Source organism: Labrus mixtus, chromosome 1 (genome assembly GCF_963584025.1).
Source record: "Labrus mixtus chromosome 1, fLabMix1.1, whole genome shotgun sequence".
Lineage (NCBI taxonomy): Eukaryota > Metazoa > Chordata > Actinopteri > Labriformes > Labridae > Labrus > Labrus mixtus.
The window spans coordinates 23,880,161-23,897,201 of NC_083612.1; the positions used below are offsets into that span (position 1 = coordinate 23,880,161).

The 17,041-nt window shown below is 39.8% G+C and overlaps 1 protein-coding gene across 1 annotated transcript in view; it reads left to right on the plus strand.

The window, feature by feature from the left end:
• fto (FTO alpha-ketoglutarate dependent dioxygenase) overlaps positions 1–17,041 on the plus strand; it is a 116,574-nt gene that overhangs the window by 33,065 nt on the left and 66,468 nt on the right. The window contains exon 7 of the mRNA XM_061039117.1: positions 1,857–1,976. Within this exon, the coding sequence (XP_060895100.1) occupies positions 1,857–1,976 (120 nt within the window). The remainder of the gene's footprint in view (positions 1–1,856; positions 1,977–17,041) is intronic.

Consider the following 17,041-nt stretch of genomic DNA (forward strand, 5'->3'; position numbering starts at 1 on the left):
TGGTCCCCCAAATCCTATTAGCCACTGCAAATGAGTTGTATACGAGCATTATTGGAGAGACATGGTTGGATGAGAGTGGATGACTGACTGGTTTAGCATTTTTAAAAATGCCATAACATGGACAAGTACATCCAAACAAACAATACAAACAAGATATTTTTTCCTAGAAAAGAAATGGCCAGCTTAAACCTTGTTGTCACTGTGTGAGTTTGCAGCACTACAAAGGGTCTGTTGTATACATTTGCTAATGCTCTGTTAGAAAACCAATAAACAACAAAATAGTATTCAGAAAAGGAACAATAGCTCTCTCAGTCCCATGTGATATGTGACTACTTTGCATTGAAGCCCTTTATGTGCTGTACAGTTTACTGTGTCAGAATGAAACGGGGTGTTTATTGTTTATAGTGGGTGAAGCTTTGTTGGACTTTTTGGGGGAGGGCATCTCACAGCATTTCAAATTTCGGTTGGCAGCAATTGGGGCAATCTTTGACATCCACTCTCACACCGGCATTTGTATGCACAGGCGTTAACAAAGCCACACATGCACTCCTGTAGGCTGATACACCTAAGAGCATGAAGACACTGCTGGAAATACAGGAACAAACACACAAATATGCGCCACAAAAAAGACACACTTAGAAAAAAGATAGGCTACACCTGGCTACATGAAGCATCGTTGCGAGGATTAAATCAGCACTTCAAAAGCGCAGGAAACAAAAACACTCCCAGTGGAGGAGAGAGGAGCGGCTCAGCAGCCGAGGCTGTCATCTCTAGACGGAGCGAGGGAGTGAGAAAGGAGGGGAAGGAGGGAAGGAGGGAGGAGAATGAGGAGAAGGGGAAGAGGGTGGAGTTTTCCAGGTGTGCTGTCTGGAAGGTGTGTGTATGTTTGTGTGTGAAAATAGACATTTGCAGGAAAGTCCAAATGTACTGATGCTTTTTGTAGAAAGTGTGATTATTCTTACTGAGATGGCCAATATTTGTATTATTTTTTGCAAGACAGTTTTTTTACATCTGTAAAAAAACATGTCTTTACTTTGTTTTTTAAAGACCTCATTGAAATGATGTGTTTTTAAATCATTTGAAGACTTTAATGTGTAAGGTTTTTTTTTTAGTACAATATTTTCAAATGAAGTTGGACACACATTTTTCCATTCTCAAAATCATAAATACATTTGAATTCTTCCTCCAAATAGTGTAGAAATAATGCATATAACAATAAAAAACGTTTATTGAATGTATTGAATTAATGAAAACTTCATTATTACATGTACATTTGCGAAGAAAGAAAAAGGCCAACTCTGTACATCTGAGCAAAATGACATCTGAAATATTTCATTCAAAAATAAAAGTGTCATTTGAAACACAAAATTCAAAATCCTCTCAAACACAAAGCATGTTATGCTGTTTTCTACAAAAAGTAGGGAGGGTGTTTTTGGTCAGGTTGCATTTGAAAGTTATTATTTTTTTTTAACAATTATTGTTCAAAATAAAAAGACCACGTTAGAATAAAACAGTTAAATAAAAATATGTTTACGCTTATCTACATGCTTTTTATTCCATCTTAATTTACAGTTATATGTTCAAATGTATGTCTTCAAAATTAAATCTAATATTGTAAAGTTATGCCTTAATATTTCTACTGTAGAGAAATTAAAGTTTAAGAAAAATGTAAATATATTTTGCAAATTATTTAAATGTGACATAATTTGTTGTCAGTCTGAAATGTGTGTGTGTGTGTGTGTGTGTGTGTGTGTGTGTGTGTGTGTGTGTGTGTGTGTGTGTGTGTGTGTGTGTGTGTGTGTGTGTGTGTGTGTGTGTGTGTGTGTGTGTGTGTGTGTGTGTGTGTCTGTCTGCAGGTGGAGTTTGAATGGCTGAGGCAGTACTGGTTTCAGGGCCAGCGTTTTGCCCGCTTCTGCAGCTGGTGGACCAGACCGATGGAGCAGCTGGAGAAGGACTGGAAGCTCATGGAGACGATGGTAAGGCTCACACACTGCTGCTCACATTGCAGCATTAATCTCTGATTTTTCAGCCTGCGTAGTTTCCTGAAGTCAGCATCACTCACTAAACTTAAGTTATTCTTCAGTGTTTTCAAATCATTTTCAATCCATATGTCTGTTATGCTTAACTAGTTTTTCTACAACAGGAAACTTTTTTTTCCTCATCATAACCAATAACAGAAACATAGGTTTAGCCCTTTTTTTATTTTTGCTTTACAAAATCTGTTCCAAATAAGAACGCAGAAAACTACATTTAGATGTAAATATGTCACTAAATCATTATAAAGAAACATCAGTGATCATACAATTATCCAGATAGAATTCAAATGTCCTAAGTGCAGTATAACAATGATAAAAAAAAAAAGAAAATAAACACAACTAAATCAATTTTTAGATGCCATTCCCCCATGGTTCAAGCAGCTACATGACTGGCAGAGCCACTCAGTTATTTAATAAGAGATTGTCAACATGCCTCCACTCGTGCTCTTTGTACAAACTACATAAGTGATCTGCTGTCCAATAATGCTCCTCACAAGGGAGGGTGTGTTTAAAATTACACGGTAGATTGTCTAACTTCTCACTAAGGTACATTATTAAGGATGTGTCATGTGTTTAATCGCTGCCTCACACAAGTTTTATTGGAGAGGAACGTGGGCGCACAGCTATTAGTTAGAAACCACCGTAAAGGAGACGCACTTAGTAATGTCAGACTCATAATTAAGTCACCTTAGTCACAGCTCGGTACTGTACATATGTGCTGCAGACACACACACCACACACAAACACACACACACACCGCACTGAAACAGACACACACACACCGCACACACACAGCTCACAAACACAGATACATGTACATGCTTGGGCTCGCTTTCTCTCCTTTAACAAACGCCCCTCTTTAATAGATTTCAAAGAGTCTGTGTGATCATGTATGTAGGTATGTGTGTGTGTGTGTGTGTGTGTGTGTGTGTGTGTGTGTGTGTGTGTGTGTGTGTGTGTGTGTGTGTGTGTGTGTGTGTGTGTGTGTGTGTGTCTGTGTCTGTGTGTGTGTGTGTGTGTGTGTGTGTGTGTGTGAGTGGTGTGTTTAGCACTCAGATACCAGAAGCAGCAGGGGGCACTCTTGTATCACTGTAGTAGCAACTGAGAGAGCGAAAGAGCCGTGCTCCTATTTTCCTCTCTTCTGCCTCTCGCTTGCTCTCTCTCTCTCTCTCTCTTTCTCTCTCCCCGTGTCTCTTTATGTCTCTTGCCCTCTCCTGCTGTCTCTGGGAGCTCTCTGTCTCTGTCAGTGTCGAGCGCTGAGCAGTAATCACATCTAATGCTCAGGCGGGGATAAAGACGGGGGCTGGAGGAGAACAGTACTGCTGCTGCCGCCGCTGCTCAGCTCTGTTCACGGTTGCTCGCTCGCTCTCTCTCTCTCTCTCTCTCTCTCTCTCTCTCTCTCTCTCTCTCTCTCTCTCTCTCTCTCTCTCTCTCTCTCTCCGAGTTGAGCAGCCTGGCAGAGGTTGGGTGGTGGTGAGGGGTTTAGTAGACAGGGGCTAAACTCATCTAGAGCTCGACCTCCGGGCCCAGATGAAGTGTGTGATTTGGACCTGTATTTAGAAAAGGGCATCAGTGAAATGTGAGGTCTCTCTCTCTCTCTCTCTCTCTCTCTCTCTCTCTCTCTCTCTCTCTCTCTCTCTCTCTCTCTGTCTGTGTGTGCTGCTGTGTCTCTGTCTCAATTTAATGGGCAAGCAAACCATATCCACTGTGCTTGTGTGTTTGTCTTTGTGTGTCACACTTGAGAATTTCAGTATTTTAGTAAAAAAAGGAAGTTTCAAACCTTGAACAGTACAATATCATACAATGGGACACTTTTCTGTCAAAGAAATACAAATAAATGTAGATTAAGAGTTTTAAAACAGATATTCACTTTGTTCTGAAATATATCATTTTTACTTGTTTTTTTTCACACAATAAAGTTCTTTGAATCGTATTTAATCACATTTGTCAAATCAGACAAAAAGAAGTATATCTTGTGCCGAAGTTCATACAGAGCCTTCACACAATAATACACTGCAGAATGCATAAATGTAATCACTCAGTATTGTGATGGAAGACAACATTATTGCTTTCGCAAGCAATATTTACATACATGCATCGACCCCTGATGAAAAGCACTTTATAGACGTGACTTATAGATTTTCTCCGTTTGGAGCTGGGGATAGCAGTGGCTTTTCCTGCAGTTAAATTAAAACACATTTCTCTAAATTACTTTGAGTTATTTAAATGACGCTGCTTCCCCCTGCATTCCTTTATTGCATATATATATTTTAGATCTGGAAGCTGGCAATTGACAGTATAGTGTAGAAATTCCGAATGACCTACTGGGTGCAGATGCTGTTTGCCATTTATTTATTTAGATTTGTTTTGTTGGTGCCTGCAGAGTATATTTTAATACAGCCTTATTTTTGTCAAATTTGATATCACCACGGGTATTTTGAAATTACAAATATACATCTCTTTAAATAGGCTTTATAAATTGACACTGTGTCGTTTTATACACTGAGCTGTAGCAATAAAACAGCCTATTGTTTTATCCTGCTAAAATAGTAATACAAACAGCCAGCCTTCGTCTCTTTATTGTCATATTTAGCACACAGTGTTTTGGGATGCGCTGGGTTATGTATGCGTTTGTTAGTCCGTATGAAGAATATTGCAGTATTGGGGGGGGGGGACTTGCTTCTGTTTGTGGATACTGTCTCTCCCTCGGGCTCCTTCTCTGCTCCTCCGCCCGTTGTCATGCAAATGCTCATCCTTCCATTTGAATGACATTCTGATAAAATACATAAATAAATAAATAAATAAATAAAGCAGCGATACAAAACAAGTCCACTTGCTTGCTCGCCTCTTTGTGGTGCCTCATGAATCCTTGTGGTTTCTGGATAGAAACAAAGAGATGTGCCGCTGAATAAACTTGAAGCGTGGGCATGTTTATTTTAATGACAAGCAAAAGTTTAATATGTGTGAGATTTAATGTATATAAGGTAAAGGTTATTTCAGGAGGGGGGGAGGGTGATGAAAGGACATGAACTTTAAGGTTTTACATTCCCTTGTGATCCAGGGTGCTGAAGTCCGTTTAGACCTGCTTCACTTGCAGCTTTTTGTTCCCTCAGGACTTTGATGTCGTGGCTATCATACAATAGTGACATTTCCTTAAACTAGCAACAATGAATAGCTTCTGTGTGACTGACAATAGACAGAGAGTCCTGGCTTAATGCAGAATATTTTAAATACTGTTTTTTTTTTTTTTTTTTTTTAATCTTTCCTCTTTTCTCTGTGGGGGAGAAGCGACGAGCCCGTGAGCGCATCTCTCCTTTTTTTTTCCTCCTGTCCTGTGCGTGTGTCTCTGTGTGTGAGCATGTGTGAGTGTATGTGTGTGTGTGTGTGTGTGTGCCATTGATATTAATGTATGCACTTGGCATGACTTTAATTGATTTAGCAGCTCTGCTTGCACAGTACAGCTTTTTCCTAATTTGTCACTTTCCTGACTTCTGTGGCTGCTCATCTCACAACTTCAAAAGCCAACGTGGATGCAAAGAGATTTCAATGCACTCCATCTCTCTCTCTCTTTATGTTCCTTCTTTCTCTTGTTCTCTCTCTCTCTCTCTTTCTCCCCCGCTCTCTCGCAATATCGCCGTCTCTTTCTCCCTCATTTGACAGCAGAGCAAGCCTTGTAGATGGAAATCTTTTCAACACATATCAAGGAAATTAATCGACTTTCATAATAAACGGGAGCCACTCAGCTGAATACATTTGTATACTTCAAGATGTACAAAACAGGAAGTGGTATCGGGGCCGTGTCTTCCTCTACTCTATTCACCCAGCCTGTCACTCCCTGTTTTCCGACGGTTTGGTCACACGCACACATATACTCAGTACACTCTTTATTTATTTTTTTCCTTTTGTGTGAGAAAATTAACCTCTCTCTGATTTGTAACAAGAGGCGTGCTTGCTTGCATGTGTGTACTGTACTGTGCGTGCCGGGATGCGCTGTGTGACCATTTCATCTCCTCCCTTCACTGTAATGACGGTCTTTGGAAACAATCTGGGCTACTGAGGAGGGATGCAGTGCAGTCGTACACAGGCTGGCCCGGTCGCCATCGATAGCTGATTAGGTTATTGACCTATAGCGTGTGGAGGAGGAGGGGTGCTGAGGAGTGGTCAGGGAAGGAGGGTGAGTCTCTAGAGATAGATACAGAAAGAGGGAGGAGGTTAAAATAAGACAGAGAGAGAGAGAGGTTGTGTGTATACTGGGGAGCAGGGACAGGAGAAAGAGGGGGTGGGGTCAATGTAAATGTTATTGCTGTGTGAGCTCATTTGATCAAAGTCCTGGAAAGGTTAAGCGAATCCAATCTGGTTTTGTATGGCAGAGTGGAGACACAGGCGCTGGGGAAGAAACCCCCAGGACGGAGAATGGATTATCATATTGGCGCTGGAGTAGCAGGGGCCTCCGACGGACAGTTTACCCTGCCTGTAATGCGTTTAGACAGCAATTGGCCTTAATAACCTTTATTGACTTCAGCGGGTCAGTGCCAAGAATCTAATTATCAAAGTGTATCAATTTCATTGGAGTTTAGAGTTGCACCGCTCACAATAATTATTTTAAGGTCGGGCCGGGGCAATTAATCCCCTCTCCACTTATTTGATGGCTTTGTAAAACATTATAAATGTTATGGTTTCTGTTGTGCCATTCACCGTAAATTATTTCAGGGAGCAATTTTTTGTGATGTATTATTCCGGGGAGCTTTCTGTGCCAGTCCGGCTGAGGGGGGAAAAAAGGCAGTGTATTCGGGAAAAGCTAGAGGCCTCCGCTGAATCATGTTGCAGATGTTTACCAGCAGTCATTTTTCTTTTTTCGATACGTCGGTTTACTCGCACAGTCAGGCCGAGTTTTATACCCACTTTATATGCACACATGGAACCCAGATTAATTATAAGTGTGAACCAAGCAGTAAACTGTTTAAAGACCATTTATATTGCTCATTATGAAGCCATTTATTATCTCTTACATTAAATCACACTGCATTTATGCACCGTATTGTTTTGCATTTGAAGCTCTATACTGTGCAAATAGTCCTTTTGCATTTAGTATTTTCCAATTCTCTTTGGTTCTTACCCATATAAGCTGTGTGTGTGTAGGTGTGCATGCTTGTTGGTTTGTGTGTAAGTGTTTGTGTCCATGTGTTTTTATCTTGTGTCTGTGTCTGTGTGCAGTGTGTCCACAGTGTGAACATAAGAAGTAAATGTGCAGCTGCACGGTAGTTTATCCTTCATTGACAGTCAATATGTGCTGTTACCTGGATAGTAGCAGCTGTTTTTACTTATCTCACAACATAGACCAGAGGCCTAATCCACACATTCATTATTGCGTGTCCTTGTTTACCCGCGGCTCCATATTAGCTTGCTTGCTTTGCCCTATTTAGACGGAGCGGAATAAAAAAGAAATTACTAAAAGATTATTGTTATTATTCATTTAAAGAGGAAATATATCGCTGATAATACATTTTACATCACGCTGCAGCTTGTGTTTGGAAATATAAAATGAAAAGAAGCAGGAAGAGACAGAGAAAGAGAACGAGAGAGAGAGGGAAGGAGGGAGAAAATGTAGCGGTGCAAAGGTATTTGCAATTCTCTTTGAAGTCCCTATTCAACAGGGTAAGCTGAATTTTCGGCGCTGCCTGATAGTGTTCTGCGTAAATGCTTAAACCCCTTTAGAGAATTTTCATGGGCAGATATGCGGTGGCTTGAAGGGAGCGTTTATGTTACCTGGAGCCAATGCAGCCTGCAGCTTTGTACCTAAAGATGTACACTAGTGGTGAATGGAATCCCACAGAGGTTTGTCTATGACAGGATCTCACTGCAACATTGCTGTAAGCTGAAGAGAGGGGAAAAAAAAAAAAAAAAAACGCTACGATGAGATTTAACCCTGTCACTTCTCAACGGGTGTCTCACATATGCATTTAAATACAGGGACACACACATGGACCAAAACAAAGGGAACAACACACCAAGTCTGCTGGGGAAATGTCAAGCAGGGAAAATGTAAAGAAACTTTGGATAATTTCAGCCTCTTTTCATCTGTTCATTTATCCATTTTGAAGCTTTAATTTTGCTTTAGTATAATAAGATTTGTATATTTGAATGCACACAGAACAAGCCAGGTTTGAGTTTGAAGACACTGAAGCCTGAATCGTGAATGATTATGAATGGAATTTGATAGGCAAATTTTCCTGATCAGCCTCTGCCATCAGTGTGTGAATGGATGAATGTGGCATGTAGTGTACAAGCAGCTTTGAGTAGTGTAGAACGTATTACTTAGTACATTATTTCTTAACATTCAACTTCTATATATATATCCTTAATTTTAACAACAATTAATCATTTTGATTTTCCTTCATTTATTTCATTCTGTCATTTTTTGTAAACAGTGTGTAATGTATGTCTTAACAATAATCAACAGTTGTAGTAACAGTAAACATTTTAATGTTTATTAATTTGTCACTCCTGTTATTCATTCACAACATTCACTCAGTATGTCTTCTGAAATCAACCGTCTTTCTAATTCCTTCTTAACAATATTGAAAATAAATGGCCTGGTGTACTTATTGGAGGTAGGTAGGTTTTTTCATGGTACAGTAACTTTCTGATAAATCATTAACACTCATAGCAATCAGCATATGATCAATCCCATATATCAGTGTTGCTGATCGATTCTGATTGGTTAAGGTGGTGTGAGTAATTTCTTTAAATTTAATGATTTGAATAGAACAAAAAAACAAACCGATATTAATATACTTCGATAATTATGATCTAAAAAGACTTATTAAAATGTTATTGTTACAAATAATGTTATACTTTGATTTTTATTTCATGTTCCATTCCTCCCACACCCTTTTCCCTCCAAGTTTCTGTGACCCCCCCCCCCCCCCCCACTTTGAAAATCACTTATCTAGAAGACTAGATAAACACTATACAAGTCCAAGTCCATTCACTGTTTTCTTCTGAAGGATAATTCCTTGTGGATGACTGTCTCATTTAAAATGATTTCAAATATCCCTTCCACATGTGTGTGATCATGTCTCAATACCATGAAGTAGCTGTTTGTCCTGGAAGCTGCAGGTGTTGGGAGTTGTTCAAAATCTTGTTCCTGCTATGAAGTCAGACCTGAGCGAGCCTGTTTCCGGCTATGGATGACTGAATTTGGAATGTGTACGGGAAGTTTATCATGATATTCATTTCACAACTTGAAAACAACAAAAGAAACAGTCATTGTTTCACGTCACTTCAACCTATGAAGGCGAATGAGGTCATCAAAAACCCCCCCATATATTGTCTTTGTACCATTGGCTGTCAGCTGCAGGATTGGGTACACCTCGTCTCTACAATGAGAGGGTAGGGGATTTTTTTATTGACAGTGGTTTGGATAATTTATTTTGTTTGTGTGTGAACTGTGCTGTTGACAGTGTTTTTACTGTATCAGCAGGCTTTGAAGGCGGCTTGTCTCGCCTTCTTAGAAATCAAATGAGCACTTTACAAAGGCTGATCTGCCTTATCCGCTTAGCAGCTTCTTCAATACCCACATTTATTTATTTACTTACTTATTTACTGACTTATTCATTTACTTACCTCTGTCTGGATTTGGTTGGATTCCCCCCTCCCTTACCCAAAGCCGCCCCCTCCTCTTCCTCTCCCTCTCCTCAGCCTTGGCCTCGATCAGCAAGATAAGCCTTCAGAGGAGGGGAGATAACATCCATTAAAGTGGTAAAGAGGAATTATGGGGCAGCTCAGATTAATCACTGCTCGTCTTAATCGCATTCAGTGCGGACGCCGGGGTTGGCTGGAGGCCCCAGCTTTTTCCTGTGTCATACCAACAGAGAGATGCACTGAAGGTTTGTGTGTGTTGGTGTGTGTGTGTGTGTGTTTAGCGTGTGTATGTGCGTGCGTGTGTGTATGTTTTTATGCGTGCTGAAAAGTGCCTTGATGGTGTGGAAAGTATAAAAAGATGAAAGAGATATTTGAGAGCATCTCATATCAGAGCCCGCCCCTCTTATATCTGACTAGAGACATCAGCACTAACCAGTGCTTGATATATAATTATTGCCGTACTTTGATCCAGGTGTAATTGTTTACTCTCGCAGGCAGCCATGTCAAAGTGCAGGAGTAAAATAAACAACCGCAGACACAAGAAAACACATTGATTTGTCATAAAAAAGAACTTAAAGTCCTGTTTAATTTATGCCGTTTTTTGTTTTTTTGCAAGATGATCTTACTGAATCTTGAGCACATGACAAGAGCTCATTCCTCATGCACAGAAAATAACTAAACACACATGGAGATGCTGAGCTCTATAGGGAATGAAAATAGTGTCCACATGCTGAGCTCATACTTTTCATGAAATTAACTATTCTGAATTTGGATCTGCACAACCACAGTTCTCAGATTTCTTCCAATTTCCCAATTTTAAAGAAAACAGAGAATAAGTTAAAAACAAAGAAATACTCCCTAAAAATTCACCGGGATACAAACTAAACTTGCCTGTATAAGGTTATTTTAGAACAAAATAAGAAAGATCAAAAGTCTCAGGTTTACAGTCTTAAATACATAAATGCTGTACACATAAGACATAAAAACAACAAACAAGTCAGGACAAAAGCCTCATAAAGTCAGATAACACTCTATCACCACTTTGTATCTTTTCATCTGTGACATCTGTGCTCCATGTAATCAAAATCTGATCCATAATCAGCTTTTTGTTCCATTTCTGCAGCTCACACAGCTACATACTTACCACTTAATACCTCAGCACCTCGCTAATTCTTCAGAATCACCGGAGCAGCTCTTGTGTGGAGGTTCTCGAGTCTTTGAAAACAATAAGCAGAGAGAATTGGTTTGATACTGGTGGGAAGACAGTGTGAAACTGATTTGCTTGAAGGATTAGGAAGAATAGGATAAATATGGGAAAGACTGGTGATGATAATTGTGAATAAAGATCCGGAGTGGGGGGAAAATATGGAAGGATGGGTTTTCAAATTTTGAAGGGAAGAGTGAGATAACAGAAATACGATTGAAGTTGGAATCAGAGTATGTGAGAGAAATAAAACTAGAAAGAAATGAAAAGCTGATGCTGTAAACAAGGAGATATGAGTAGAGTCAGGAGGAAGTAGATGTCCTCGGAACAAAGCCTGAAAGGTATGTCCTATGTTTGTCCTGGGGTTTGTTTTTTGAGTTTCCACCATTGATCATAAAAATGAAGTTTCCCTTATCGATTTAACTGCTGAGATCCAGACACAGGTAACATGTTTATAGCGGACTAATGTTGTACGAATAACACTGGCGTTATTATTTTTCTTAAGGCGTTACTTATTACTTTCAACACCTTGTTAAACTGTGTGCACACATAACTATGGTAATTACTGAAGCTCAAGGATGAATCAAGGTTTTACAATGCAAAGTCTAATTGACTTTTACAAGTGCTTGTTCAGGTAATAGCTGTAATTTTCACCTTTGCTATCCTTGCACATGTTGAAAACCTGTCTGATCTGCTGCTTACATAGTTGCTTTGTGAAGTCAACAGTTAAACCTTTACATTTTATCAAGTATACATCTACTTTCTTGGCTGTACCACACTGGTGATGCCAAGCCTCCCATCCTTTCAGGTAGCGAAGACTCGGTCGCACTTTCCATTTCAGGTAGAGCATCTGACGGGTGGTGTTAAATGGGTGAGATGTAGGACAATGTAATTAACACTAGTCCTTTAGCAGGCCCCGCCTCGCTCCGCTGGGAGTGCCCGATATAGCGCTCATTAATTCCTATTTGTGTGTAATGAGAGGGTCATGTTGGATGTAATAAATGGCTCTTTTATTTGGGCGAACGCTGCAGGGCGGCATCCTCTCCTGGCTAACAGTCCCATAAACACCCTTTAGCCGCTCTCATCAGCCTCCCTGGGTGGCGAGCAGTTACATGAACACACATTACACAACAGTGGGGGACAAAGTAAGCAGTATTAATGTGTGAGGGGAAAAACAGGTGTGATTAGAAATACTTGACTGACTCCAACATAACCCCATTGTGCCGGCCGAGAGCCAGGAATTACACCACGTGAGCCTTGTATGATAAAAACACTGAGGTTTCTTAATATTCTAGTCCAAATTAAAGGAGCACAGCAGAGTTATTTTTCTATTTATCAAACAGTGTCTGACAAATACCACTGGTAATCTATCAGATTATACATGATAGATTATTCAACTTGATCTTTTGTTACATTCAAGTTAAATCAATCTTTTTAAGTAATACACTGGGAAGTACAGTCCTCACAAACTTTACTCAACTTCTAGATGTGTTGTTTTAACACACAATGTACTAACACGAGTTGACCATTCTACATTTAGATAATTCTTTCAAAATAAAATCCCAATAAATACACATGACAATTTTGACTTATCAGTCATTTCAATAATAAATCACATGATGAAACTAAATCCAAATTGATGAAATTTTCTCTTTTTGTCTCTTTGTTTAATTACGTTAGATGATGAATATATCGCACAATGGCATGCCTGTTAAAGATAGAAGTCATAGAAGTACGTAGGTCAATAATTCTGTCATAACTGCTTCATGATGTGTTCCGTTGTCTTTTATTTCATATTTCATGAAATTTGGAGTTCATTGTTTTGTGCAACCACTGAACCACACCTGAGCCTTTAAGCAGATGAAATCATTTTCTTTTTTTAATGAATGCATAGTGTGTTTGAATTATCACAGTGCTACAACCTATGGTAGTATGATATCCTACAACATATAGTGACTACTCCAAACTTCAACCAGCTTTAAAATGAGAGAGTGAAAGAGTCGCCGGCAAATGAAATCTGAAATAACATCCTAACCTAAAAGATTTGCTGGCACATTTTTATCCATAAGTTGTCCATGAGCATGAAAGCTTGTATATGATTCTGAAAGCCTGATTTCAATACAGTGAAAAGTTCTCTTGGGGTAGGGAACCCGCAAGTTGGAGATGTAATCGGTTCTTATTTAGACAAAGTTATTCTTTTCACTGAATCCCTCAGGTAATTCACATCTGATGTCAGAGCAGACATATACAAGAGTCTGTTTAGTTTCACTACAGCAGCTCCATTTTTTCAGCCAGATAAAATTGAGGAACCAGTGCACTTCAGACTACTTGTAGTCAATCAAAACTTTGTTAGCAGCACATTTCAGCCCTGGTAGACATATTCCCCCGGATAAAAAAAAATCTATGAGCATGTCTAGATGGATGGAAACCCTTTTTTTTATTTTTTTTTATTGGTTTAGCATTTTTAGAAGACCTGAAGTATGGTGCAGTGTGTATTACACTGTGACTCTGGGGGCTTAGAAAGGCTGGCTTTGGCCCCAGTCAGCAAAAAGCTTTTTACTGGCAGGAGAGTAAGGTGCTGATCACAATCTGCTATCTAGAAAGAATCTAGACTCAGCTTTCATAAACTGAACGAGAGTGAGGGGGTTTTAACAGAGCAGAAGGTGCTTGAGTGTCACGCTCATCGCAAACATCTCTGTCCAGCTCTGTCTTCATTGTCCTGAATTAGTCAAAGCGCCTCTCAAAGCTTTCTTGTGATTGATGGATGATGCATTCTTGCCAGGGCATTGAGGAGTGAGTTTACTCAAGTGTGTGTGTGTGTGTGTGTGTGTGTGTGTGTGTGTGTGTGTGTGTGTGTGTGTGTGTGTGTGTGTGTGTGTGTGTGTGTGTGTGTGTGTGTGTGTGTGTGTGTGTGTGTGTGTGTGTGTGTGTGTGTGTGTGTGTGTGTGTGTGTGTGTGTGTGTGTGTGTGTGTGTGTGTGTGTGTGTGTGTGTGTGTGTGTGTGTGTGTGTGTGTGTGTGTGTGTGTGTGTGTGTGTGTCCTAGAATAAAAAAAAAATATGTGGGTGAGCCATTAAGGCCAACTGGATCACTCTTTATCGTGAAACTGAGACAAAAGCCTCACAAGAAACAGGCCGGTGAATTTTTATGTGATATTTGTGGGCCCATTGGGTCTGTGACCAGACAACAGATTTGCCTTTTCTTCTCGCCACCAGAAGGGAGCACCACAAAAGCCTGTGAGTTCTGCTTCATTTGACCCCATGGAAAGCATATGTCCTTCCAACCCGCTTGTATTCTGCCCAGAAGATGGACTGCTTTTGGGGCCATAGAAAGCATCCCTGCCCACTTGAGTTCGTTACAATGCCTTCAAACAAAATCACTTGTCAGGGGCCTTCCCTTTTTGGGAGTTCCTCAACAACCCCCCGAACCCATTGTCACTTCAAACATGTTGCTCTGATGTTTCAGACACATTTTTCTAATGTTTTACACTCCATATAACCTGCTGTGTGTAGCAAAGCCTATTTAACTGGCTGACGTAATTGATAGTGCCCGCGACCTTGCAAGGGTCAATCTGGCAGAAAGGCCTTCGTTTCAATCAACGGAGCCACACACACACACACACACACACACACACACACACACACACACACACACACACACACACACACACACACATAAGCAGAGTACAAAAAGAGATTCCTAAGACATTTAGGTGTCTTGTTTTACTGGGACAAATCCAACAGGAAAAACTAAGATTATTAAGTTTGTTTTATTTTGACCTTTTTCACCACTAAAGGAAGTAGACTGTACAGATAACCGTATGTAGCAGAGACACTGAGTGTAAATAAGAAACTGTAAAAACTGCGCTTTTATCTTGAAAATATATTAGAAATATATTATATTACGTAGAAACGGAACAAAGATTTTGAAACAAACCTTTTCAGAAGGTTTCAGAAGTTAATTCTGAGTAAGTTTCAGTTGTAGAAGCTACTCAAAGTTGTAGAAATAATTCAAATACACACACGAGAAAAAAAAAAGAAAACACATTTGTTGAAAGAAAATTCTTTTATAACATTCTTTTTTATATATACTGTGTCCCTTTTGATGAAACTCGAAGACACCCCTGACCAGCTTTATTAAGACCCTACAGTCTTCCCACACAAAAACACTCACACACACACACACAAACACGTGCACACACACACGCACACACATACCATACTCACACAAGTCAACCAATCTTACGGAATGGAAACTGAGAAAATTTAATTTTAGATATGCCTCAATTTTGAACCACCTGTAATCATGTGACAGAAGACAGACGGCAAGAAACGACACACACACACACGCTCACAAGCACACACTTTTTATGACTTCAAGTGTGATGTCACAGAGAAGTGAATGTGGTCTTGGCTTATTTCTTCCTGGGCTAATATAATTTTTCCACCGGTGGAGAGTTCCCCACAAGAGCAAAGTAACTTAGCGGTGGCATGCTGCAAACACACACAGATCCCTTGTCCAGACTGGAACTGACCCTGGCAGGATCACAGCTCCCCTGTTGTTTATATCAGTGAGCAGAAGCTATCCATTACCCCGAGCAAGGTGCCTGATGCCTTTTTCCACCAGCGGTCAAAGTGATATTGGTTTCTTGTATTAGCGGAGGGAGGGAGATGGAGGAAGCTATATAGAGCATTCCAAAGTTATACTCCTAAGGTCTATGAAATCAGATGTGGGAGCAGATGGGCTTTAACTGTGGCAGAAGTCAGTCAAGTGTTTTAGGATTTGGAGAAAATGTTTAAAGAAAACGTAATCTTACAGCATGATATTTTGCAAATCAGAGCCAGAGGGGTTTAAATTATAGGTAAGAATGACAGTAAACAGGTAACAGGAATGTTCAATGTGTGAATGTTGTGTTATAGTTCAGGTCTGTCAGTGTGCTGTTCTGTTTGGGATTAAATTGCTCAAAATCATTCCCCAGGTCTTATTCTTATGGTGTTTGCCATTAAGCTTTGCAATAGCTGTATTGCACCATCTGTCTGGTGACATGGTTAAAGCCAATCTAATATTAAGAAGTTTATGTGTGTTTATTTGTACAATTAATAAAAATACAACAAAAATCATGTCATGCAGTATCGGTTTTTAGACAGGAAATACATTTTCCATGAGAAAGTTTTAAAAACTATTGAGAATTAGACCTAAACAAAATTACTTACAACTGCAGAGTACAGTATGTTTGTGATTTTGGGTAATTCCATGCACAATGCAGGTCCTTGAAGTGGGTTATGTAATCATTCAATGGTTACTACAGGGCTCTGTTAAATAATTTACTTTGATTGGTCAGTTACGCATAGCAACTGTATGCTATATCCTAGCACACTGTTGTTAGGAAGAACTAACCGTTACTATGAAGAGCACACGGTTGCGAGGAATGCTGCTCTAATCACAGACTCTGGAGGTCTAACTATAATCATATCAATCGCAGAAAGAACTCGTGAACTGGAAACCGTGGTAAAAAGATGCAGAAACTGTCTGATATGACAAAGAGATCCAAACTAAACAACGTCCCTTACTTATCGGTCTTTTCAGATAAAAGGCCTTTTTTTTCTTCAAAAACACAGCTTATAAATTGTTGTCAGTCTTAATGAAATTGGCACCTTCATGCACTTGTAATTTTAGTTATAGAATATATTTCATGAAGGTTTTAATTTAAGCCTGCATGCTATTATGTATAAAAGTAAACCAGAAGATGGACTAGTATTTGGGATCATGTCTGCCTCCATATGGACACACAGAGAAACAGGTCATCGAAGTAGCAGGGAGAGACATGTAGAGCTCCCTGTCTGACAGACAGAGGTGCACTTGGGAGTGGCACCATGGTAGCAAATGAATACCAGCCAAAACCTTGAGAATGTTTGTTGTTACGTGTGAGTATGTTTACCACCTACCTTCAGGCAGCCACCCGTCATTTGGAAGGTCTATTCAGGTCTATAAAACCCCCCTTCTATTAAAATAGTAAAGGAGGTACATTTTTTATTTTTTGTGGCCTGCAGACATAAAAAGGTTTCCTATATAAGAGAGTGCCAGTGAGCTTAAGAGTGCTCTGGGTCTCCTGAAAGTCCTGGTCTAACGTCAGCTAAGGCATTTCATGGGGTGTTAAC